The 24,685-nt window shown below is 32.0% G+C and overlaps 4 protein-coding genes across 5 annotated transcripts; 3 read left to right on the forward strand and 1 right to left on the reverse strand.

Annotated features, from left to right (window-relative positions):
- The first annotated feature begins 387 nt into the window (after window positions 1–387).
- LOC111002262 (iron-sulfur cluster assembly 1 homolog, mitochondrial) lies at window positions 388–1,312 on the forward strand. 2 transcript variants are annotated; one of them, XM_022272407.2, is made up of 3 exons: window positions 388–466; window positions 639–930; window positions 1,020–1,312. In XM_022272407.2, exons 2-3 carry the CDS (start codon window positions 639–641, stop codon window positions 1,121–1,123), a joined length of 396 nt encoding a protein of 131 aa, XP_022128099.1. In that variant the 5' UTR covers window positions 388–466; the 3' UTR covers window positions 1,124–1,312. The 2 variants fall into 2 exon arrangements, with proteins under 2 accessions (XP_022128099.1, XP_022128100.1); XM_022272408.2 differs by having other exon boundaries at window positions 443–549.
- A 554-nt stretch (window positions 1,313–1,866) lies between these two features.
- Window positions 1,867–13,388, forward strand: LOC111002268 (polyadenylate-binding protein-interacting protein 1). The gene is made up of 8 exons (XM_022272418.2): window positions 1,867–2,165; window positions 2,439–2,656; window positions 3,041–3,193; window positions 4,260–4,478; window positions 6,273–6,377; window positions 9,000–9,177; window positions 10,748–10,871; window positions 11,553–13,388. Exons 1-8 carry the CDS (start codon window positions 2,054–2,056, stop codon window positions 11,650–11,652), a joined length of 1,209 nt encoding a protein of 402 aa, XP_022128110.1. The 5' UTR covers window positions 1,867–2,053; the 3' UTR covers window positions 11,653–13,388.
- A 174-nt stretch (window positions 13,389–13,562) lies between these two features.
- LOC111002266 (D-2-hydroxyglutarate dehydrogenase, mitochondrial) lies at window positions 13,563–21,720 on the reverse strand. Its single transcript, XM_022272415.2, has 9 exons — window positions 21,451–21,720; window positions 19,275–19,422; window positions 18,665–18,862; window positions 17,769–17,962; window positions 16,798–16,966; window positions 15,951–16,080; window positions 14,946–15,102; window positions 14,509–14,674; window positions 13,563–13,934 (listed from the first exon to the last, which is right to left on the reverse strand). The coding sequence occupies exons 1-9, from the start codon at window positions 21,556–21,558 to the stop codon at window positions 13,678–13,680; spliced, it is 1,527 nt and encodes a 508-aa protein (XP_022128107.2). The 5' UTR covers window positions 21,559–21,720; the 3' UTR covers window positions 13,563–13,677.
- Window positions 21,721–22,255: 535 nt separating this feature from the next.
- LOC111002267 (ribosome biogenesis protein BRX1 homolog) lies at window positions 22,256–24,389 on the forward strand. The gene is made up of 5 exons (XM_022272416.2): window positions 22,256–22,469; window positions 22,572–22,848; window positions 23,370–23,653; window positions 23,765–24,002; window positions 24,144–24,389. Exons 1-5 carry the CDS (start codon window positions 22,347–22,349, stop codon window positions 24,353–24,355), a joined length of 1,134 nt encoding a protein of 377 aa, XP_022128108.2. The 5' UTR covers window positions 22,256–22,346; the 3' UTR covers window positions 24,356–24,389.
- Window positions 24,390–24,685: the final 296 nt, after the last annotated feature.

A 24,685-nucleotide genomic window follows, 5' to 3' on the forward strand; every position in this document is an offset into this window, starting at 1 on the left:
TGATTTTGGAACAAAATTGAAGTAGCAACAGATCGTAAGAATGGAATTCGAGTGTCTAACATTACTAATTGTATATTCATTAGAGCTGACAAAAAACTACGTGATTTTAATTAAATACAAATTCTATAATTACATTAAAATTCAGTAATATTTTTTTGTATTTTAAGGTTTTTGTTAATTCTTTTTTACTAAAAATATTCCATGTTTAAATCATGATGATGGGGATTGAATGGGAGAGAGGATCTTCTCAACTGGTGAGGGTACCCTAGGGGATTTCAGGGGAGAAATTAAAGTAGTCTAGGGGTATGTCGCCAAGACCATCTGGCAGCACTGCTCAGCCTTTCAATTATTATTAAAATATTAAAAAAAAAAATCAATTATGTATTAGATTTTATTTCTAAATTTTCAAAATGTCAACTTGTTTTTTGTGTTTTGAAATTTGAATATACATTTACTAAAAAATAAGGTGAAGTTGCATAATATTATTACTCATCAAAACAGTGCATTCCCTCAATATAGCGTTGCATTTATAAGGGAACATACTACATAGTGAGACTTGATGTTCCAATGTTCCTAAAATCTTATTATCCAAATGATATTTTTTCTTATTTCATCCGAGTATTTATTATTGCTTATAGATGGCTACTAAAACAATAGCAAGTGCAACGGTCAGAGCTGTGAAGAAACGCGTTTTACCTTCACGAGCTGCTCTAGTCCTAACTCAGTCAGCTGTTCAGAAAGTAAGAGATATTATGGCAAAAGAAGATGCAAAGGGTTTCATAGGATTGAAAGTAGGAGTTCGTCAAAGAGGTTGCAATGGACTATCATACACATTAGACTATGCAAAAGAAAAGGGCAAGCTCGATGAAGAAGTTAAGCAGGATGGGGTGACTATTATAATTGATAGAAAGGCACAGTTGACTTTATTAGGTTTGTAATCATTTAATATTTAATGAACCTATGTAATATTTATAAATTGACACAATTTTAAGACCTTAAACTTTAATATTGTTTTTCAGGTACTGAAATGGATTTTGTTGAAGACAAATTGTCGTCAGAGTTTGTATTCAATAATCCAAATATCAAAGGCACCTGCGGTTGTGGAGAATCTTTTAGCATATAAAATTAGATTTTTTGTGATGATAGACAGTTTAACTAGTTCTGTAATAAATTTAGCTAAGATTACTTTCTATTGCCTCTTTCTATATTTTGTTTTACAATTGCACTGAGGAAATAGTACTATGTATATATAGTTAGTATTTTATTTTTTATTAATTATTATAGTATAAAATAAAAATTATTGCTTGTTCAATTTTTTAAATTATTAAACCATTTGAGGTTATTCTTGTTGTTAAGTGTAATCACACCAATAATAATTTTAGTTTATATAGAACTGGTAAGAAAATTTATGTTTCAAACAAACTGGTTAAAAATAAATATAACATTAAACTTCAAAAAGACAAAATTCAATATTTTTAACACCACTAAATGATGTTATACAAATATATTCTATGATGACCATAACACATTTTTTTTAATTATCTAAAATACAATTGGTACCTATATACTATTACCAAATACCTTTAAAATACCTACTAGTATACAGTTTGATTAGATATTTAGTTATATAGTCTTAACATATTACAAAATACTGCTTATAACAAACCAACTATTTTTGTTATAATCATATGAATATTCATTTGTTATTTTTATTTATATAGCCTGTCAATATAGTAGAAATAACAACCATTTTAGAAAAATAATTGTACTTACAGAAATATATTTATAACTTTTTGTGATCAGAAATTGCGTGTATTGAAACGTGACATACAAATAATAGACTATCTCGCTCTTTCAAAGACAAATAAGATTTTTCATTCCACTTACACGATTCACAAATGGAGGTGCCACTCTGAACGAAGTGTTTGCCTTTGTTTACGTGTCGAACGAATTCATTGAAGCGAGTGTCCAAATTGCCATATTTTATGGCATATTTGTGCAATTTTTTACCAACAAATCAGTTAAAATATCAAAATCGCGAGTATAGTTGGAAATGAGCTTAAACCAGGATGTCGGTTCGAGGGGAAGAGGTCGCGGTTGGCAGCAACCCGATAATCCTCCAAAGGAGTTGCGTCGTCCTAAAGCTGTACCTGATGAAACAAAAGGTACATAATTTATGTCATTAAAAGAGGTCGAACTTTCTCTTGAGTCCTGATTACGCGCTCCGTTCGTTAACTTTATTCAAAACTTAGGTGAAAGTGTCTTGATGATTTTCATTACGATGACGTAGACATGGCATGACAGAAAGCGGCCGGTTGTGTCGCCAGTCATTTTGATATGCCTACTATTTTTGTAGTAATCACCAACCTACCAGATTTTAGGTTAGTACTTATCTGAATTAAAATAAAGTCCATTAAGCATTATGTATTGCGTTCCAGTTGAAGCGCCGAAGTCAACTCTATCTGCAGAGGCAAAGGAATGGTATCCTCCAAACTATGTACCCCAAGCACCTGCAAGCTACACACCAGATGATAGCCAGTATAGAGTGCAAAAGTTTTCAGTGCAAAATCGACTCCGCCAAGCACAAGACCAGAACCCATACAACTTAAATGAAATGTCGCAATATTTAGATGAAGCAGAGAATATGGACTTAAGGGTATGTTACAAACCATTCCTAAGTTTTAATAATTATTGCAGCAATTATATTGATGCCTTATTCAGAAATCTTACTGTGAATGCCTTGATGTGAAATTTGTACTTGTAGCTCACAAATTTCATTAAAAACCTGTAAAAAGAGTATGTAAAGACAGTATGAAAGTGATAATGATGAAATTTTTGTTCTTAAGTAGATGTAGGTATATTAATTTTACTTGATTCATTTGCATAGTAAATGCTGTTGAGTGTATTGAGAAATACTTAATTTATATAAGATTCCAAATTACTGTCTTATTAATTTCCACATTACTCCAATAAGATCCAGCCTATATACAGACTTTGTAATATATAAGATATTTTTTGTTTATAATAACATTATTTCTAGGAGCACATTGGTTACCTAATCACCGTAATGTGTGAGATAACATTTGACCCTGGTAAATTTGACATTCTCTGTGGTTCCATAGTGGACATGTTTGCGTCCACATTACATAATGCTGCTTACACAAGGGCCCTTGTTGAAGCTATTGTGAATCAGGTAATATTCTGAAATCTTTAAAACTGTACATGGTAAAAATTTTAAATCTGTAGATTTTAGAAGACCTCTTTCATATTACTTTGTTGCTAACATATATGGTTTACAAACTTGGGATTCACAAAAAGTTGTCGATAAAACAACTATTTTATTTACAAACAATTATACTTCACAAAAAATGCTACTAATAATTCATACAGATCATGGACATCAAATGTTTGACTGTATATTCAGGATTTAAAAAATAGTAACTCCTATATTTATGAATATATAATTATGATAAGTAATTATGCATTGTTGTACTACTAAAGCACATTTTCTATTGCTACAAACCTTTTAAATTAAGATATATAAAGAGCATCCCATCATTTACTTGAAGTTAATAATATTAACTTAAGTTAACCTAACCTAACATATGTAATTGGACAAATTTTAACAACATCGTCATCATTTTATTAATCCAATAATTTTAGTGTACCTAATATATTTTTGATACCAACTTAATGCTACTATTATTATAATATCACACTAGCAACATAATATGCTGATCTGTGAGTCTGTTGATTTAGGGAAATTGTTCATTTTGTTTTTAAATTAGAAAGACTGGTAGCCGATTTGAGTCAGTCACTAATCGGTCACTTTAAGAAAAACTGATGTTGGTAATTGAGAGGTTTTTACTTAAAAAAACTTTTCCCCAACATGTGTGATAAAACCGGTTGTTAAAATCTTAGACTCAGGGCCTGTTTCACAATGTATGGATAAAGTGCCAAATAGCTATGCAACACATAAATTATTCGAAAGATAAAAGTTCCAAATAAGATACTTCGCATTTCATGACGTATAGCGCTATCTGACAGTCGTGAAACGAAAAAATACTATATATCCTACCAATAAGTAATAAATAGCTTATTTGGAACGTATCCGGACAGTGTGAAACAGGCCCTCAGTCTAATATTTACACCTTAGAGTCTTCACCACGCAAGTAACAAAATTACAACACATGAAACCTAGATGTAACATACGCCAATTCCAACATATCAATACCTCCTAATTAATATTCTTTTAACAGTCAATCGCCGAGTCAAACTTCCGTTACAACGGCGCACGACTATGTTCAATGTACGATTCGGTTGCAACACCAGAAGAATCGACCTTCCGAGCATGTCTTCTCGAGCGCTGTTCCACAGAAGAGAACAAGATTATCAGTGGAGTAGAAACCTCGGAAGAGAACATGAGGGGATTCGCCATGTTCCTAGCCGAGATTTATACGCAGTTGGAAGATAGTCAAGTAAGCATTTTTTCTTTATTTGTTTTTAATATTTGTTTCCTCAATTTTTTTGAGATATGATCTGATTAGGAAATCCCTTACTATAAAACTTACTGATTAAATGGAAATATTTGTTGTTAGGTTTTTATGTCTATAAATATTTCAAATAATTGTGTTGTAATAATGATTTAAATTTTGTTAATACGGTTAAAATCTATTGTAACAACGTCGAAGAGACTACTCATTTGACCGATAGTCGTAACAGCCGATGATGTTATTAGGTACCAAATATTAGGCTTATTAGGATAATATGTGCTTTTTATCGCATGTGATTAGTATACTCATGTATAAAATACCTTTTTACATTTATCTATTTCATATGAAAATTATAATAAAAGAGATTACGTACATATTATTATCACCTTTCTATATTATATTAGACTGTATATATGACTCGACGAGATCTCGAGAAGAACGATTTTTTTTAAAGATTTATAACTTTCAATCGTAAAAAACAGTAATATTATTCAAATACACGAGGCTGAGAAATATGTAATGGGGGCTGAAAACATTGAAAGTGATTGGTTAAATGCACAACGTAATTATCAACAGCGTGTGTTCGAAATGTGGTTAACAAGATGGTGGAGCGACCAATTGTTTCGTCATTTGTTTTACTTACTCTATGGTGTCTAGGCAAAATGGAATGTTATTGAAACTAGTCTGCTTCTTCATGACTCTGTGGGCAGGTTAACTAACTTAATTGGGCCTAGAGAAGAGACTCTGGGCGACTTATAAAAGTTAAAGCATACCCAACCATAACTCTTATCCATTGTAATGAACCAATTTTCACTAGTAGCTAAGTGTATATGTCGCAGCCGACTAGCTTAGTAACCCGTTTAAGTAATGACCTATCCTTTTAAATAAACTGCGCCGTTTAACTATCTTCCTGAAAGATATTCAGCCCTAGCGTTTGTAACAACATTTAAAATTTTGGCTCGCTAATTGTATGATAAATTTTTGAATTGGCTGAAATTCATTTTGGAAGGTGAAACATATGACATAAAATGTTTATTTTATAATTAAATTGCTTGGGTCAAATTCACATTATTATGGTCACTACACTCTTCCATTGTTCTTGTTGTTTTTCATTAAACTTTGACAGTAGAGTTTCGTTTCAAGTTTGAAAGTGGCAGAAAGGGGAATTAAATTTAAATTAACAGTCAACAGGCAAGTAATGAAATGTCATCGATCCAAATAATTTGCCTAACTGTTTGATCAACTGGCTGAACATCTTTCAGGCCGCTAGTTTAAGGACAATGTTTAGTTAAGAGGCTAGGCGGTTGATTGAACGGCTAACTATGCTAGTTGGCTAACGTCCGAACCCAATAATTTATCCACATTCTTAGATTGAAAGCAATCTGAGATCAGATCGTGACAGTCGATCGATCTCCTATCTGCATCCCAATAACCAAACCTTAATGCTAGATAGATTATAATTTATAATTAATAAGAGTAATAAATGCCTATAACAGTGAGTATAATTGAAAAATTGCCATAAAACATGAAGCATTCTGTAACTATAATAAGACATGGCATTTTTCCAATAGCGAGAGTACGAGAGGGTTTTGAACGCATTTTTTTACATTTTCTAACATATAATTATCTCGAGCTCACATAGGGATATTAGGCCCATTTAAAATTAATCAAATCAATCATCCGCCATCTTGTCTAGCGAGTTTCGAGTTTAATGAACTTTTGGACAGGTTTTCGGTATCACTCTTACTACTCTCTTCCTACTTAACTATGTATTTCCAGGGTGGACGAATCAAGACCTTGGGCGAAAGTCTTTGTAAGGTGTTGTTACATCTATTGGACACAGACAAGGAGACGAATATCAAAGCAGTGTGCCAGTTATTGAAGGTATTGCATATATAACTATGTAAACTAAGTATTTATTTATTTAATGTATACATAAACATACACAAACTGGACACAGTTTTACTGTCCACCAGGACGTCGAACATGTTTATATAATTAACTAATACACACTTATTAAAATTGCACGCAAAACAAACCAGTCACTAATCAATTGAATTATTGACGCTCCATACAAAGCTTGCAAGATGCCGTTGCCGATTGCCGATGCAAGAAACTTGGGTAATTTAATAATTGTTCGAAGGGTTTTGTATTGCATCTTTGGCTATATCTTTTGTGTAATTATTTTTTGTTATATATCAATAATGCTGTAGGATTAGGATAAATAAAACATAATATAATCATATCTGCGCGGGCTGATTACAGTCTTAGGTCACAGATGGAGATAGTTGGAACAGGTTTGAGTTAATTGTAAAGGGTTAAAAAAAATTGGGGTTGTATGTATGCTGTAATATAAAAAATAAATTGTTTGGGACGGGACAATGCTTATAACATAGGGGTTTGAATGTCACATGGTAGCTGATATTTAGACTTCCTAAATATGCATAAAAAATTTCATACGAATTGGTCGAGCCATTTCGGAGGAGTATGGGAACGAACACTGTGACACGACAATTTTATATATATAGAGATATCATTATTTTACCCGAAGACCTCATATGGGCCTCTTATTTAATTAAAGTAGAAGTTCTTCCTGCTGGATATAGTACATATATAGCTTCTATATATTGTGTTGTCACTTGTGCCATTTAAAAAGCATTATTCAACTTGGTATTTATGGTTTATAGTACACTAAACACCTTATATCTAACCTGTTTTTCAATGAGAACGTGTTTGATATGATATCAATTGAATTTATTCAGCAACTGATTTATAGTTCAATGCTCTATGATTATTGCATTCTTATGAATTATTCATTTGAAATTATTGCTTGGATATTGAGAAAGTTAAACCTTTGACCGACTCAATTCCGGTTGAAATGCTTTTATAATAAATATGATAGAGTTTTGCGTTTTTTTTATGTATATAAAATTTTATGTAAACTACATGAACTATTTATAAATTATCCAAAATAAAAATGCGTGTCTATTTTTGGGCGTCCCGCAGGCTCGTTTGCCCCCTATTATATAAAAAACAAAAAAAAAACTTATTTCGACTGTTTGGGTCTAATTATATTGAATTTAAGACATACACATTTGTATGTATAATGTATATGACATGTATAAATATATACAGTCAAAAATCTGTTATAACGACATTGAAGGGACTACTCATATTTAGTCGTTATAACCGATAGTCGTAATAGCCGATAACATATTTATTAAGAACCTTATACAGAAGAATTCAGCCGGGATCATTGATGTTGGTCAATATAACCGGTATGTTGTTCTAAACGATGTCGTCGAAAACGGTTTTGACTGTACATATATTTAAAAATACAATATTGAAAAGAAACATATAATTGTAGTTAGTTCTAATATAATAACTAAACTTAAAATTTAATAACTAAAATATATTATTAAAAGGAGTCCCTTTAGCCAAGGTTCCGAAGATACTGGCAGCGTTCCCCCTTCGATTAGTTAGACATGAATTAGACATGCTTTATATCAAAGTAATCATCGATTTTATTAAAGCACTCATTTCCCTCATCTCAGCGTCAATAATTTGGAAAAAAAAGTTAGCGAATTCTAATATTATACCCAAAAACTTTGTTGAGTGTTTTGTATGGGTTTGTTTACTGAAACAAGTCGGTTAGTGACGAAAACTGACTCGCGGGCTTATTAATTTAAATAGATTGAATTTGGCAAAATATTTATCGTACCCATACTTAAAAGGCAACGCACGGCATTGAGAGTGTCCATGGGCGGCGGTATCACTTAACATCAGGTGAGCCTCCTGCCCGTTTGCCCCCTGTTCTATAAAAATGTTTTATTATGCTTTATTATTATTATAACATGTACGTTAGGAGCGCTGTATGGATGATATCAATCAAATCAAATCAAAATTCATTTATTCAGTCCAGATGCGACCTAAGGCATGCTTATGAATGTCAAAAACGTTTACAAAATTCGCGAAAGAGCAAAACTACGCCATCCGTTCGCAAGACTACCAGGAGGTCTTGTTCTGAGAAGAACGGGCAAGAAACTCAGCAAGTTTTATCCTCCCTTTACATACAATAATTCAAAAGAAAATGTCATAAACCACAACGTCATTTAAGTTACATAAGTAAAAATAAAATACAATCTGTTCTGTGATTTACCACATTCACCATTACATTACATTACATTTACAACACTTTCAAGAGAACAAAGCAAATTATAACAATTTAATTAGACCTATTGCCAAGCGTTTTTATCTTCTAGGTAGTCATTAACTGTGTAGTAACCTTTACACATTAAGGTTTTTTTAATATGTGTTTTGAATCTGTTGAGAGGCAGTTCCAATATTTCACTAGGAATCATGTTATAGCAGCAATGTTGTGTGATGACATCAATAGCAAAGTGACTTACACTTGAACTAATAAAACTTAGTATTTACTTAATAAATTATTTGTTTCTTATTCAGGATATATATGTATTTTCTCATGTCTGATCCATATATATTTAGTTATCAGGCATAGCCCTAGACGCAGATTGTCCGGGGGGCATTAACGCGGCCTTCGAGCGTTTGAAGCGACGCGCACAATTGCCCAGCGTACGAGGCGTACTCGCTTTGCGCGCTACTCGGTGGGGATTGGCGGAGAATGATCCAACGCCGCCTTTAGAGGACCCACGTAGGAGACAAAGTGAGTATATAGATATGTTTATTGGATGATGGTCAGGTGTTGCTAAATTAAGACCAAAAGTTATAACGACTAACTCTTTGCTGTAGTTGTAAGCCGTACGACGTGCGCGTGTTTCTCTCTCTCTCTCTAATAGCAAGTCCGTAATTTTCGTTTCATCTTTCTATTTCGCATTGAACTGTGTGAACCTATGTTCAGTGTACATAGGTTTTTTGTACATAATATATAATAAAAATTATTACAATTCCTTCACTAATTAAAATAAATTACCCTCAAGATTTCGTAGGAGATTTGAGGGATGCTCTCTATATATATTTCACACTTTTTTTTAATTTTTTTATTGGTATATTATTTATAATTATACAGCTAACGCCTAACACATATTATAAAAGAAAACATATATATGATACGCAAAGCCAAAACAGACCACAATAAATAACTAATATTTTACAGATATTGTCACTGCTAAACAAAGTCAAGGTTTTCTGCTAATTCAAATATTAATGCTCTCAAACATGACACATTAAAATGAGGATAATAAAGTATTTAAATATGGTAGAAAATACACGTGTATTTTTTTTTATTTTTTGTATACATTATCTTAAATAGAAAGAGGTGGGTGTGGTGGAAACACAAACAGAACACAGATTTTCTGTCAATCAGGACGTCGAACATTTAAATAATTAACTTATATACATACTAAGACCAGTGACATAATAATAATAATACAATTAAACATTTTTACCATTAAACCATCAAAATTGCACGAACAACGTAATAAAGCAATCGAAACATGTCGCTCTATAGATAGCCGAAGCAAGAAACCTGTTCTTGATCTTCTCATTCGAATACAGGATGTGTTCCAATATTCGAATACAGGATGTGTTCCAATATTCGAATACGAATTAAGAGACGATATCTGATTTTTGTTATGTTTGTATATGTACTATATATTATTTAATAATCTTTCTTGTTATGTTAGTAAGAAGTGTAGCTGGTAGCGAGTTTATGAAATTTAGAATAATATAGTCTTATGTTTTTTTCCTATATAAATTGTATTTGGGTAATAGAAATTAGTTTTTTTTTTCTACGTGTTGAATAGTGATAATTGTTTAAGGTTATTTTCTGTAAAGTAGTTTTCATTTAATAATACTAGCTGCACTTTCTCTAATATTGGTATAATTTTGAAAAATGCTCATAGAGGATCTGTGTTTTTAATTTATACTATTATTTATTACTTAAGATATCATGTGAATCATGGTGTAATAGTTGCAGCTTCCTACAAACGTTGTGCAAAATACTTGGCAAATAAAAAGAGTGGTGGAGAGTTTATTGCCAGTTCTTCTGTTCCGTTCTACGCCCTTGATTTGAGAATTGTCAGTTAATGTAAAATTAGAAGCATTTAATGTATATTTCTTTTTTACATTCATGAGAGATTGATCACATAAATGATTTTTTACTTTGACTTTGAATAGAAATAAATTAATGGAGATTTTTCTTACCTTTTCAAAGGTAGGTATAGTATTTTATATTTAATTTATGTATATAGCCTGTTAAAATTACTTTGTTTCAGACGGCTTAATGACCCCGGAAGGCGGTTATTTAGCAGATGGGTACACTTTGACGCCGGAGGAATGCGCCTTCATGCAGAACAATCTGCCCAATAACAAGACGGTGGCGTTGGAGGAAGACATACTGTGAGTATATTTTGATTGAAGCTTACCCATGGACACATACGTTGTGTGGCATGGCAATAATGCGCTGCCGGTCTTCTTGTAAGATTCTAAAAATAATTGTTTGGGATATATTTCGATAGACACAATGGTACGCCAAAAATGCATAAAAATCCAATGACTAGTGCAAAACTTCTAGAAAAACAGAAAATCAGGTGTTAATGTGAAAAAATGTTTTATTCTAGTAATGATTTGCTTAAAAGATTATAATTCATATTAATAAGAAATGGTAATAATGTAATATAAATAATATTTTAGGTTTCTTTAATTAATAATGTGGTATACAATTTGATGGTATACTATAATTAAATATCTAATTTCAATGTAAAATTCCTTTTAAGACAAATTTGCACGCCATTATGTATGGCAGAATATGCGAACTTTATATACCAACATAACATTTTTGTACCATAGTCTTGCATATAAATTATTATTGTTATTAATATTAAAGGCCGGCAACAGATCCGCACACTGCTGCTGTTTAACCCGCTTTATAAAAAAATTGCCGCTCTTTATCTTATTCAGTGTTTTGTAATTTGATTTTTACATAGTAATCAATCTTTTTACTACCACTTTATGGCATTATACAAAATCTGTTAATTTAAATGATAAGACCACATTACAATAAAAATATTTGTATTTCAGTGAGGAATTAGATGGTGACGGATGGGGCACTGGAATGGACGCAGAAATGCGGGAGGGCTTCCTTGAGTTTCTTAAGCACTCGAACCAGATTAAGCGATAACCGACACACGCTTAACCGGATCAGACCATAGATTAAATCGACAAAAAAATACAAAACTACTAAAAAGTCACAAAAAATATTTCGCTGTCATAGCACATAGCAACGGCAAATACAATAGCAATAAAGTAGGCTTATTGTACCTTTGTACGGAAGTGTATTAATTATTTTAAACAGTGCAAACGTCAAACGTCACGCCCGGTGACATATGACTCTGTTTTGAGATCTGTCAATCGTTGACATTTGATGTTGATAGCTTCATCACATTTGAAAATCGAATTGTGTTAAATTGTAATACACTTTTGGGCGAAGGCTACGAATCTTATATGCGATATATACATTGCCTTACTAAAACAATTTTAACGGATTTTTTTTATATGCATAATAGACCGTTAAAGTTGTTAACTGCATGTAAATGCTTTTAAACTGACTATAATTTAGTTTTGGTGATCCGGAGAGTTCGTTTGACTGTTGTAATTTTAATTTGTTTTACGTTTTTTTGAACTGACTAAATGTAAACAAGTATCTGTAGCGCAAATTAATATTTTAGTAATGATTTAAATTAATTAGCATTAATACAATCGATAATTTTGACAGATGTCACCCTTAATTTTTTTGTGTTGGCTTGTTTACATTTCGTCGTAAAATTATTTAGTGATCTCATTATTGTTCCATTTATTTTGTCTGACAATTGAATCACTGCTTAGAGCCGATTTTACGAATGGATTTTTGAAATTCGAACAATATGAGAGCGCTTTCAGAGTTGCCAGTAATAAATATGAAAATAATAACTTTTCAGTCAAATGTCGTTTAATAAATAACTTACAGTAATAAATCTACTGTTTTTTTTAAATCAAAGAATGGAAATTTTAAATATCCGAAGTTGACATGTTTTTAGTGCCATTCTGTAAATCGTGAGAAAAAATATCTTATGTACTTGATACGAAATATATAAATCGCTTAATTTATGCATAATGAGAAATAAAATTGTATCAGCCTCAGTGAAATAATTAACACAAATATAATATTAAACGAAATGTTAGAAAATTGGGAAAAAAACTTCCTGCTCGCACATGTCGAGATTTATAATCATTGGAAATTCATAGATCAATAATATTTTATAAAAGTAATACATCTATTGAAAGAAGTGTTAGAACTGTTCACAGTAGGCGTCATAATCTGTGGTAAATTATGTAATAATATTTAATGAAAAATATCAATGAATGTGTGCAAATAAAGTCTATTTCAATATATTATGGGGGGCACACTTACCAATATTCGATGAAATTTGCGCTGTCATATCGCATTAAAAAGATTCTACAACATTTCTATTTAGGAGTGTGATTGTTCATTTCTGGGTTAGATGGAATTGGTATTATGAAATATTTTTGTATAATATAGTCTGCCCGTCTGTCTGATAAAGTGCAGAGTTTATGGGACGAAACCAATAATATAAATAATCTCTATATTTCTCGTTCTAATTTCAATTGTGGTTAGTGAAATTTCCGTCTATTTTGACAATTGACCTGTCTTTATCTTCTATTCAAATAACGAATGATTAACGGGATGGTTCCCAAAAATTCTTCACTCCTAATTCTTTAATTAATGCCGTATTCTCACACATAATTTATTTTAAACAATTAGGCAGATGTTTATAATATTCCATTGTATTTGTGTTGCAGTGATATTATGAATGTTATAAGAATAAATGGATATTTTAATAAAAGTCATTTAAATAATTAATGTTTTATTTAAAAATGTGAAAAACTATACAATAAATATCCTTTTTAGCTAATAAAATATGATAGAATGGCAAGTCTTCGCACATATTACAAATCTTTTTATAAATGTAGTATAAGTTGTGTGTGTGTGCCTCTGTTCACAAAAATAAAGCAGCAAAAAAATCTTTATTAAAGAAAGGATTTTAATAGCAGAAAACAACATTCAACGTGTAACAATTATCACATACAAAACGATGACAATGTGTTTATACTTAATATACAAAATGTTTTATTTAACAACTCGAGTTTAGTTATCTGGCAACACCTTATACGGGTTTAGAATGCCATTAGGATCCATACATTGCTTTAAATCTCTCATAAGCTGTAAAGCCGTTTCATCTTTGCTGTAATGTATAAATTGTGGTTTGCGGAAACCAACTCCATGTTCAGCACTGATAGATCCCTTGACCTTGGCGACTTCCTTGAATATGTAGGGTTCCAGCATGTCACAGATTTCTTTTGTATATTCTGGAGTTGAGACATTTATATGGATGTTGCCATCACCTAAAAATTTACACAATTTTGTCAATGTAAATAAAAACAAATTCCATAGTGACAATTATTGTTAGATGTCTACTGCTTAATATTTATTAATTATACTAACAACCGGGTTTATAATAGATAATATCGGTCATTAATTTTTTTTTTATTATTTATTCTTAAGTTCCTACACCTAAACTGCGTAAATTGGGGTGAAGGTTTGTAATTTTGGGATGTAAATTTTTTTTACATTTATAACAGTTAAAAATCTCGTTACTTGTTTTATTTATTTATTTATTCGGAAACCAAACAGAAACATCCTGTTTTGCAAATAAAATTGCGTCGTTAAGAATAATATATTAACCTTCAACGTTTTTACGGATCTTATTCATTTATCCACTATCTGCACGTGTGTTTGTATTTAAACTAATAAAAACGACTGGACCAATTTTGATGAAATGTTTGTCTTTTTTCCAATTAATTTCAAAATTTAGATTTGTATATAGGATAATTTTTGGGTATTTAAGACGTGTGTACAGGACAACATCTGTATATAATTCCGCTAGTAATATATAATTAGTTGCATCAAAATACATACCAATGTGCCCATAGCCGTAAACTCGCGTGATCTTATTACCCAATCGCTTGCGCAGTAATAACACGATGTCGTAGTAGTTCTTTAGCGGGATAGAAACGTCGTATTTGAACACGTAACCATCAAGTAAACCCGCGCTAGGTATACTTTCTCTAATGTGCCATATATTCTAAAACATTTGTTATGTGATTTAGAATAAATATTGACGTCAATAAAAATCTCGTTTTTAATTAATTATAATCGAGCAACAGACAATTTTTAATTACTTCAAATTGTCCGAAATGATAAAACTGAACTTTTTTGTTAACTAACTGAATAAATAAACCTTTATATAAAAAGCATTTACACTAGATTAAAGTGAGCCAAGTTTTTTAAGTTTTTAGCGATCGAATAGATTTGAATATGGAATATATTTTATTAGTAACAACTTTTGTATCTACCTTCATTTTCGCGGGTTCCGAAGTAATCGTCCCGTCAACAATCTTACCGCTTTCCATTTCTTTAGTTAAAAATCGATTCAATTTCTCTTCATCGTGACTTTCATCACTACCACTTGTTTCTATGAGCACATAGAATGGGTAATCTTCTAAAGGATTCCTGGAATAATTGAATAAAGCATGGTTTATTATGGTGCCATATTAAGGGGAAGAAAAGTATAGGGGGGTTTTGGGGGATATTTATATTTATTTATATGCGGGGGGTTATTAGGTAATTATCTAATAATGATTTATTTACATTATACAATACATATAATAAAAAAATTAGGAACACTCACTCTGTACCTTTCAATACCGAACCCGAAGTTTTTATATGCGGTAAAATAAAAATAAACCGAAAATAAATAACGCTACAACATGTTTAGATCTGGGCTTCAGATTTCTGTATCTGTGTCATAATATTTGTTAATCTAACAGGCAAATAGGTGATCAGCCTCATGCGCCTGACACACGCCGTAATTTTTTTGGGTTTAGGTAAGGCAAGCCGGTTTCCTCACGATGTTTTCCTTCACCGTTCTAGCGAATGTTAAATATGCACATAGACAGAAAGTCCATTGGTGCACAACCGGGATCAAACTTTTAACTTCAGAGATAAAAATCGCTCTGAATCCAGTATATCCGCTGGCAACCTTGGAATCGAACAAAAACTTATATTGTGATCGTTATTGGAAGATGGAGAGTGCAGACTCTGGTCTGTATTAGAGGTTCGAAGAATAACAAATGTCTATGAAAAAAGTATTACTATGTAAAAAAAATCGAAAAATTTAAAAACATTTTCTTGAAGAAATAGACGCTAAAATACTTATGGTTCGTTCAAAGCCGATAAACTCCTGCAGACAATGCGATAATATTTACTTACTGTCATGCTGATAATATTATCACATAACAGATAAATACAACACAATATACATATTTAACGAAGTTTATATTTTATTTTAAAATACTTACGAAACTTTACAATTTTCCACAGTCGACCTGATTGCCTCGTTGTCCGCCATTTCGAAGGCAGACAATATCTCACCAAGCGATTCCTTTGCGCTTTTATATAACTCCAATACATCTTCAAAGGAGTTGACACCTGAATAGGTACATGGACATTAAAGTATGCTTAGTGGAGAATTTACCAGTTGGCTGAGACTGAAGCCTAGGTCGGCATTTGGAAACCCAATTTTTTACTACTTATCAAAAAGTTATCTTAGAAATTAATAATATTTCCGCATATACAACTCTTGTCTAATTGATAAAATTTGCCGATGACGAGAAAACTTCTAGAGTAAAACAGTTAATGCGCCAAGTAATCGACGTCTGCTCTCAGCTCTGCATAGAAAAGAGGGTAACATTTATCCTTCTTCAATACTTTCCCCCAATGAATCCAATTCAACGAAATTGTTGGACTGTATAGGAAAGGGCTCACTCACATAAATCCACCACTAAACCAAAACAGATACGAGTTAGGCCGTTATTATATGGGAGCGAAATTAAATGTATATTTTATCAACAATGTAACATATATTAAAAACAAAATACAGTCAAACCCGTTTACGACGACATCGTTTAGAACAACATAGGTACCAGATATATTGAGCAAGAGAACTTTGGTTCCGGCTGAATTCTATTACATCGCCTTATAAAAGAAATGATACTTATTTTATTATAATTTTCATGTGAAATAATAATATAAAAATGAGTATATTAATCACACATTTAACAATGTTGTTACGACTATCGGTTTTTACGACCAAATATGACGCTCTTCGGTGTCGGTATAACAAATTTTTACTGTATAAAAACTTACCAAAGTATCCAAGAGATACGGACTTAGGCAACGCTGGGCAGTGAACGGCTACCTTCGTGACAACACCAAGAGTGCCTTCCGAACCGATGAAGAGATGCTTTAAATGATACCCCGTGTTATCCTTCTTCAGGGTCCGTAGACAATCTATCACTGTACCATCTGCTTTTACCTAATGTGAATATATTCAGTAATACACACATAACACATATTCAAAAACCTTTATTTAAAGTTGAAGAAAAAACCCTATATTGTCATTACTGCCGCTGCCCAACGAAGTATTTCCGAACCATAAAAGGCTGGCAATGTACTCGCGAGCCTTTTTCGAATGTGAGTGTCCATGGGCGCCGAGTATTGAGCCTCCTGACTGTTCACCCTTACTCTCAATATATAACACTTTTTTTCATGATAGTAAAAAAAGCCTTTAACCGTAGTAAGACGAAAAACACTTTCTTAGGGGTTCTTAAGTAAAATTGAGCGATTAACTTGCAATTGGCTTTATTTTAAAAATAATAATAATAATAGTAGCTGTGGGCGCTGTGGTACATTGTGATTGAATGGTTGAGAAATGATAAACAAAACAAAGAATGCATTTTACATAATTGCAATAATAAATAATACTACTTATTGGATTTTGCGATTTTTTTTTTGTAAAAAACCAATGTAATTAGGAACCAATATTATTTCTCATGTGAATGCGCCATTATTATTGCGGTTGATGTCAGATGGCGCGTCACTGATACACAGTCGACCGTTTAAAAAACTGTTTTTCGTGGTCACGGATATGTGACTGATGCAAAAATAGATAAAATAATCCTTAAAATTAGCTAAAATTTTTGAGTTTTTGAGGATAGATTGACGCTAAAAACAGCATACATCAATTAATATTAAAAAGATCTTCACTAAATTCCTAAATCTTCACTCCGATTTCGTGCCGACAAGAGCTATCATAAAAAATACCTAAAACAACGTACAGCTTCGATCCCCAGTATGGAGCCATGAAGATTCCCATATCTCAACAATCGTAAGCCACCGGCGTTTGTGCTCACGTTTCCCCCGATATGACATGACCCCTTGGCTCCAAGGTCAAGTGGCATTATAAGATTGCGGTCACGAACATAATTGTCCAGATTCTCTAAGATACACCCGGCTTCGCATACAAGTGCACCTAAAAGCATTAATTTCTAGAGTAACAGCTAGCATCCCCGAAATCGTAGGTTCGATCCCCGGTTATCAACGAACTGATTTTCATGTAACACTTGCTAACATAGGAAAACATTGAGAGGAAACTAAAATGCAGGGCTGTCATGCATATAGGGCTAATCATCTTAGTAAAATAAGGTTAGAAATAAGTGTAAATTATCGTGTTTATGGTAAGAGTATTTTAATAAGGTAAGAGTATTTTAATATATTCAATATTTTTTTAAAGTGTCTATTATATGGTGAATGAGAAGCAATGAAACGCGCGGCATTTCTGACTGCAAGTTACAACAGATAATCTTCAATGAACTCCTCTTAAACGGCTGGACCGATTTGAATGAATTTTTTGTATCGCGCTGCAGTCGGTACTTTGTTTAATATGCTAATCGATTGAAATATCATGGAAGGCAACGTCTGTTGGGTCCGCTAGTATATGTATATACAATGACGCCAAAAAATTAAAATGTATATTCAAGTAAGTATTATGTACTGTGTGTGTGTGTATAATGAAAATTGTTCAGTCATAAATTCCAGTTAATTTTTTTTTAAATCCGGTTCAGCGTTAAGATCCAAATATTAGCGTATCAGACAACTTCAAAGTTTTACAAAGAAAAATCTCTGTTTCATGCCTACAAAAAGAGTTTATTAATGTTTATTGTATTTTTCTTACCAGATATTTCATCCAAACTTATGATTTTGTTCATAGAGCTGAGATTTAAAACAATTTCATCAAAAACGGGCACAGAGCCTCCCACGAGGCCTGTGTTCCCGCCTTGGGGACACACAGCTAACTTCCTGTCATTGCAGTAGGACAGAATTTGTGATACTTCTTCTGTTGTCTTTGGTTTTAGTACGACTTTCGACTGACCTATGTAAATTAGTAAACTGTTTTAATATAAAAAATAACGTTGAGTCATACATACATACAAATTAAACAATTTCAGTACAGATAAAAAAGGGAGTCCCGTGCCACATCAAAAGGGGATTTTTTAAATATTTTTAAACGAAATTTCTAACATTTTTAACATAAAATTGATGGAAAATCCCTATAATACTCACTGGGCAATGGGCATTTTGTATTTGCGTATTATCCGCGTGTCATAAACGGAGAGTATCGGATTCTTTTCCAATGAAATTAATTCTTAATCCTCCCTACGTGGCCATACATCTCCTTTTCTTAAGCCACTCTTAACACATTTATGGTATGACACAGTGTAATGGTCGACACTTTTATGCATATTATTTAGCTAGTTCTTCCCGTACCTACTTTACCAACTTACCTCGACAATTTTTTATCCAATCAATGTTGAACGGTAACACGTCAGACTCCTCAGTCAAAACACGATCATTACTAAGTAAAGATTTGAAATAATTTATATCTGGTGCTTCGATAGCACCGTAATTCTTTCGTTTAACGCTGTATTTTTCCTGAAAATTGTCATTAAAAATTTGTTAAATTATATTGATAATACATAGTTGCATTTATAAATAACAAGTTAATTTATTAAAAAAACAGTTAATAGTTCTTATTTAAACACTTATTCTTGCTGTGTAAACAAAGAGATTTGGTTCCTTTATACGTATTACAAAACAGTACAGGCATGTCATTAATTAAAGGCTTATTACACCACGCGATATTAAGACAGTCTTACTAAGATTCAGCCTAGTGTAATAAGAGTTAGCCAGTTAGCCTGTCTAATTAGACCGACCGAATGGGTTCGGCGGTGCTTACTGGCTTACTTGCTGAATATCGTGTAGTGTAATAAGACTTAGCACGCTAAGTCATTCAGTCAGCGCGCGGCAGTCGCAGAGCAAAGACGTTTGTACATGTTTGTTTTCTGTGGCCGCGTGCACCATGGCGTGTTCGCAAGAAAAAAAAGTACTTTGGAATGTTTTTTATTTTTTATAGATAAAGTTAGCCAACGCTCGACACACTGATACATTGGTAAAAACAAACATATATATAATATATGTTACATACATTATAGAATATCTTAGCTGCAAACGATGTGTCAATAAATTTAAATAAATTTTCTGCGATTCTCTAATGACAACATACTAAAGTGTGCCAGCCTGGTTCTGTTCTTGATTTGTACCGAGACATGCCATTTTTATTGCCATATTGAATGTATGGAGTATCTATTAAATTACATATAATAATATAAATTACTAATATAACATTTTAATAGTCATTCAAACTCGGCAACTCCTACTCTAAGGTGGTTTCTTAAGTCACATGGCGACATCCGTCACCGACTACGTACGCTTTGCAAATGAGTAACAATGAGTTAGCATGCGGTATTCAGTCCAGTGTAATAGCGAGCTTGCTAATTAGATTTTAAGACAGTCTTACTAAAGTGCTTATTACACTATGCGATATTCAGACTGACTTAGTAAGACTGTCTTAAAATCTAATTAGCAAGCTCGCTATTACACTAGACTGAATACCGCATGCTAACTCATTTTTACTCATTTGCAAAGCGTACGTAGTCGGTGACGGATGTCGCCATGTGACTTAAGAAACTACCTTAGAGGAGGAGCTGCCGAGTTTGAATGACTATTAAAATGTTATATTAGTAATTTATATTATTATATGTAATTTAATAGATACTCCATACATTCAATATGGCAATAAAAATGGCATGTCTCGGTAAAAATCAAGAACAGAACCAGGCTGGCACACTTTAGTATGTTGTCATTAGAGAATCGCAGAAAATTAATTAAATTTATTGACACATCGTTTGCAGCTAAGATATTCTATAATAAGATTGATTGTCCGAACCTTCTTTCTAAATTTAAGATTCATGTTTGTTTTTACCAATGTATCAGTGTGTCGAGCGTTGGCTAACTTTATCTATAAAAAATAAAAAACATTCCAAAGTACTTTTTTTTCTTGCGAACACGCCATGGTGCACGCGGCCACAGAAAACAAACATGTACAAACGTCTTTGCTCTGCGACTGCCGCGCGCTGACTGAATGATTTAGCGTGCTAAGTCTTATTACACTACACGATATTCAGCAAGTAAGCCAGTAAGCACCGCCGAACCCATTCGGTCGGTCTAATTAGACAGGCTAACTGGCTAACTCTTATTACACTAGGCTGAATCTTAATAAGACTGTCTGAATATCGCGTGTTGTAATAAGCCTTTAAGTCAGTCTGAATATCGCATAGTGTAATAAGCACTTTAGTCCTGTATGGTAGGGAAAAAATATTGTTTGCCGGTATCGAATCCACGATTTATCCGACATACCTAACACGAGATTATTAGCGATGTGGTTAGCTGCTGCTGCTCGGTGCTTATATATGTATTAATATTCCACACAGATAAATATTAGTAAAATGTAACAGTATTTGTAACAAAAATCTCAAAAAGTTGACCTGTTATTCGTCGCCAATGAAACTCAAAGATATTGTGATAAAAACAAAGTTAAATATAAGTGAATCGTAAACTTACCGAAGATAAGCGAGGTAGCGCACTAGAAGAGTATTTGGCGTAATTAACAATGTTAATTTTACACAAATTACTACTAATAACAACCAGATCAGATATAGATCGAATCATCGCGTTAACACTCAGTGGATTATTAAAAAAAATATTATGTATAAAACTAAACAATAACTAAAAAATAAAAATAAATAATCTCAACAAGTTAAAAATCTGGACCACTTCCTATAATAACATGTTTCTATGTACTGACGCGATTTCACAATGCGCAGGCGCAGCGATTTGCGCGACTAGATTCTATAACTGATAACACGACGTCATAGAGTACTTATGTACAAGATTAAGTACTTGTCTACACTCTACAGTCTACACTCGACAGTGTCGCGCACTAGCGCTATCTGGTGATCTTTGTGTTAACTATACTTAACACAACATACTTACAAAATGCACCTATGCAAAGAATTTCAAGTTTCAACTGAACATTTTGATAAACCTTGACTTGTGTGTACGAATTACGAAATTTAGCGGAGACAGTAACCAGTTACTATAACTATTTTATTACTTTTACTGTTAGTCCATACTAGTCTACAGATGAATCGGGAATTAGATAATAGATAGATGATAAATGAAATTTGTAAACAAACTGAAATTATATGAACATAGGAAATCAATATTAAATAATATATTGAAATATAACCCTATTACTAAAACAAATATGTATTATGTTTAGTACATATTCACTTGCATACTAATTCTATAGTTTTAGTTATCTGAGAATTGACATTTGACACTGACATTTATATATCAATTCATTATTATGTTTTTCAAATAACTTCACAGTTCACGTCCATTTCACGTGGTAAAGAGGTTATTATTTTTAGAATCAAGTGTATAAAATTAAAAATATGGGCAAAATAAAGGTAAAGAAAAGCAAACCTAAGGTGTCTCCATTACAAGACCCGAAAAAGGATGATAACATGGTGGTGTTACCACCGGTACGAATGTCTGATGACCCTTCGCCTAAACAGGTTAGTTTAAATCAAATGTACCGGTATTAAGGATCTTTTTTGATGTATTAGTCATATGGAATTGTTGTACAACTCATCTGATAAAATGTTTATTCATTTAAGATTAAATGGATCAACAGGCAAAGAATCTTAGTATTTGCTGCGCGTGGCATTAATCACAGACATCGTCATTTAATGGAAGATTTAAAGAAACTAATGCCACACCATAAAACAGAATCCAAAATGGAGCGGAGCAAAAACTTATATGTGGTTAATGAAATCAGTGAAATGAAAAATTGCAACAAATGTATATTGTTTGAAGGAAGAAAAATGAGAGATTTGTATCTTTGGATGTCTAACATTCCTAATGGACCTAGTGTTAAGTTTTTAGTTGAAAATAGTAAGTTAATTTTACATCTTTATATGTCAATCCATTACTAAGAGCAACACCAATCTTGTTGGAAACTCAAAAATATTTAACGGACCCTATCTATATCTTTTCTGTTGGAGAAATGTAGGCATGATACTCATGTAACAGGTATAATAATTAGTAAGGTAGTTTTAAACCATGCCAATCTCTGTCATTGCTGTAATAATCACATTTCTTGAAGCTTAATAATGTCAACTAAACCAAACAGAATTGAAATATGCCATATATCAATTCTAATTGATATGTGGCATATGCTTAATCTCAATTGGTTCTAACACCAATTACAAATTTTGATTTATTTACTAATATATCTCAAATTTTGAGTTTCTGAAGGTTGGTATATCACAAGTAATCAATAATAGCACTATTTGCAAAATTTTATCGTCTAAATCAAGTTAATTTTATATACCTTACTTGATGACAAACTATTTCCATTTGCTATTTAGTGATAATTTACTTTTTAAAATAAGGTAATTAATATTTTCTTGCAGTTTACACAATGGGAGAACTAAAAATGACTGGTAATTGTCTGAGGGGGTCAAGGCCCTTATTGTCATTTGATCCTCAGTTCACTAAGGACCCACATTATTCTCTACTAAAAGAATTACTTATTCAAATATTTGGTGTGCCAAAACATCACCCAAAGAGTCAGCCATTCTTTGACCATGTCTATACTTTCATGATACTTGACAATAGAATTTGGTTCAGAAATTATCAAATATTGTCTGAAGATGGTGCATTAGCAGAAATTGGACCTAGATTTGTTTTAAATCCTGTAAGTGAATCTAAGTAATAAGGTTTAAAAATACCCATATTAATAAATACTTGGATATACTATTTAATTTATGAATTGTTAATGAAATTATGAATTTTACTTCATTTTTAGGTAAAGATATTCTCTGGCTCATTTGGTGGTGCTACACTTTGGGAAAATCCTAAATATATAAGTCCAGCTAAATTGAGACAAGCATTTGCTAAAAAAGCTGGCCACAAATATGAAAACAGAATCGAACAGAAAGTTCTTCAGGAAGCAACAAAACCAGAAACTGGATACCCAGACATTGAAGATTCAGCCTTCTTCAAAGGAGATCCATTGAAAAAAGCTGAGCATGTGGTTGTAAAAGGTAATTTCTTAGTAATATTTAATAACACATACATTTTTTTAATTTTTCTAACCCATTAACTACCTTTTAATTAAATTTATATTAATGGTGTATGTCATATGACTGAATTTGCTAATATATTATGTTATTTATTTCGTTCAGAGGAAACCCATGATGAGGAAATGAAAGAGGAAGTGGAAAAAGAAAATGATGAATCACCTAAAAAACCTTTTTCTATGAAATTGAAGAAATCCAAAACTAAACCAGACATGGCAATTCGACGCAAACAACTTAAGGCGAAGAGTAAAAAAATCTCTGACCAGATAAAGAAAAGGAAACAATTTAAGAAAAAACCTGTTAAACCTAAAAAATAGTTTTATGTAGAAATAAAATACATTTTACACTCCATATTTTTATTATAATTATCAGTTTAAAAATGTCAACTTTATATAAAAATGCATGGAAGAAATGTGCTCTCGAGGTAAAACTTACATAAGAACATTAAATTAATAATACTAAAAATTAGATTGCTAAAAAATTTAGCCATTGTTCTTTCGAAGATCAAAGAAATTTAAATAATCTTAGAAATAAGTAGAAAAAAAAATATAAAAATACATTATTAGATTATTACTTAGTACAAAATATAAAAAAAATTATGCATAAAACTTAAGCGTTTTTTATATTATTTTGTCTTTATGATAGCA

This window comes from Pieris rapae, chromosome 12, assembly GCF_905147795.1.
Source record: "Pieris rapae chromosome 12, ilPieRapa1.1, whole genome shotgun sequence".
NCBI classification, from domain to species: Eukaryota; Metazoa; Arthropoda; class Insecta; order Lepidoptera; family Pieridae; genus Pieris; species Pieris rapae.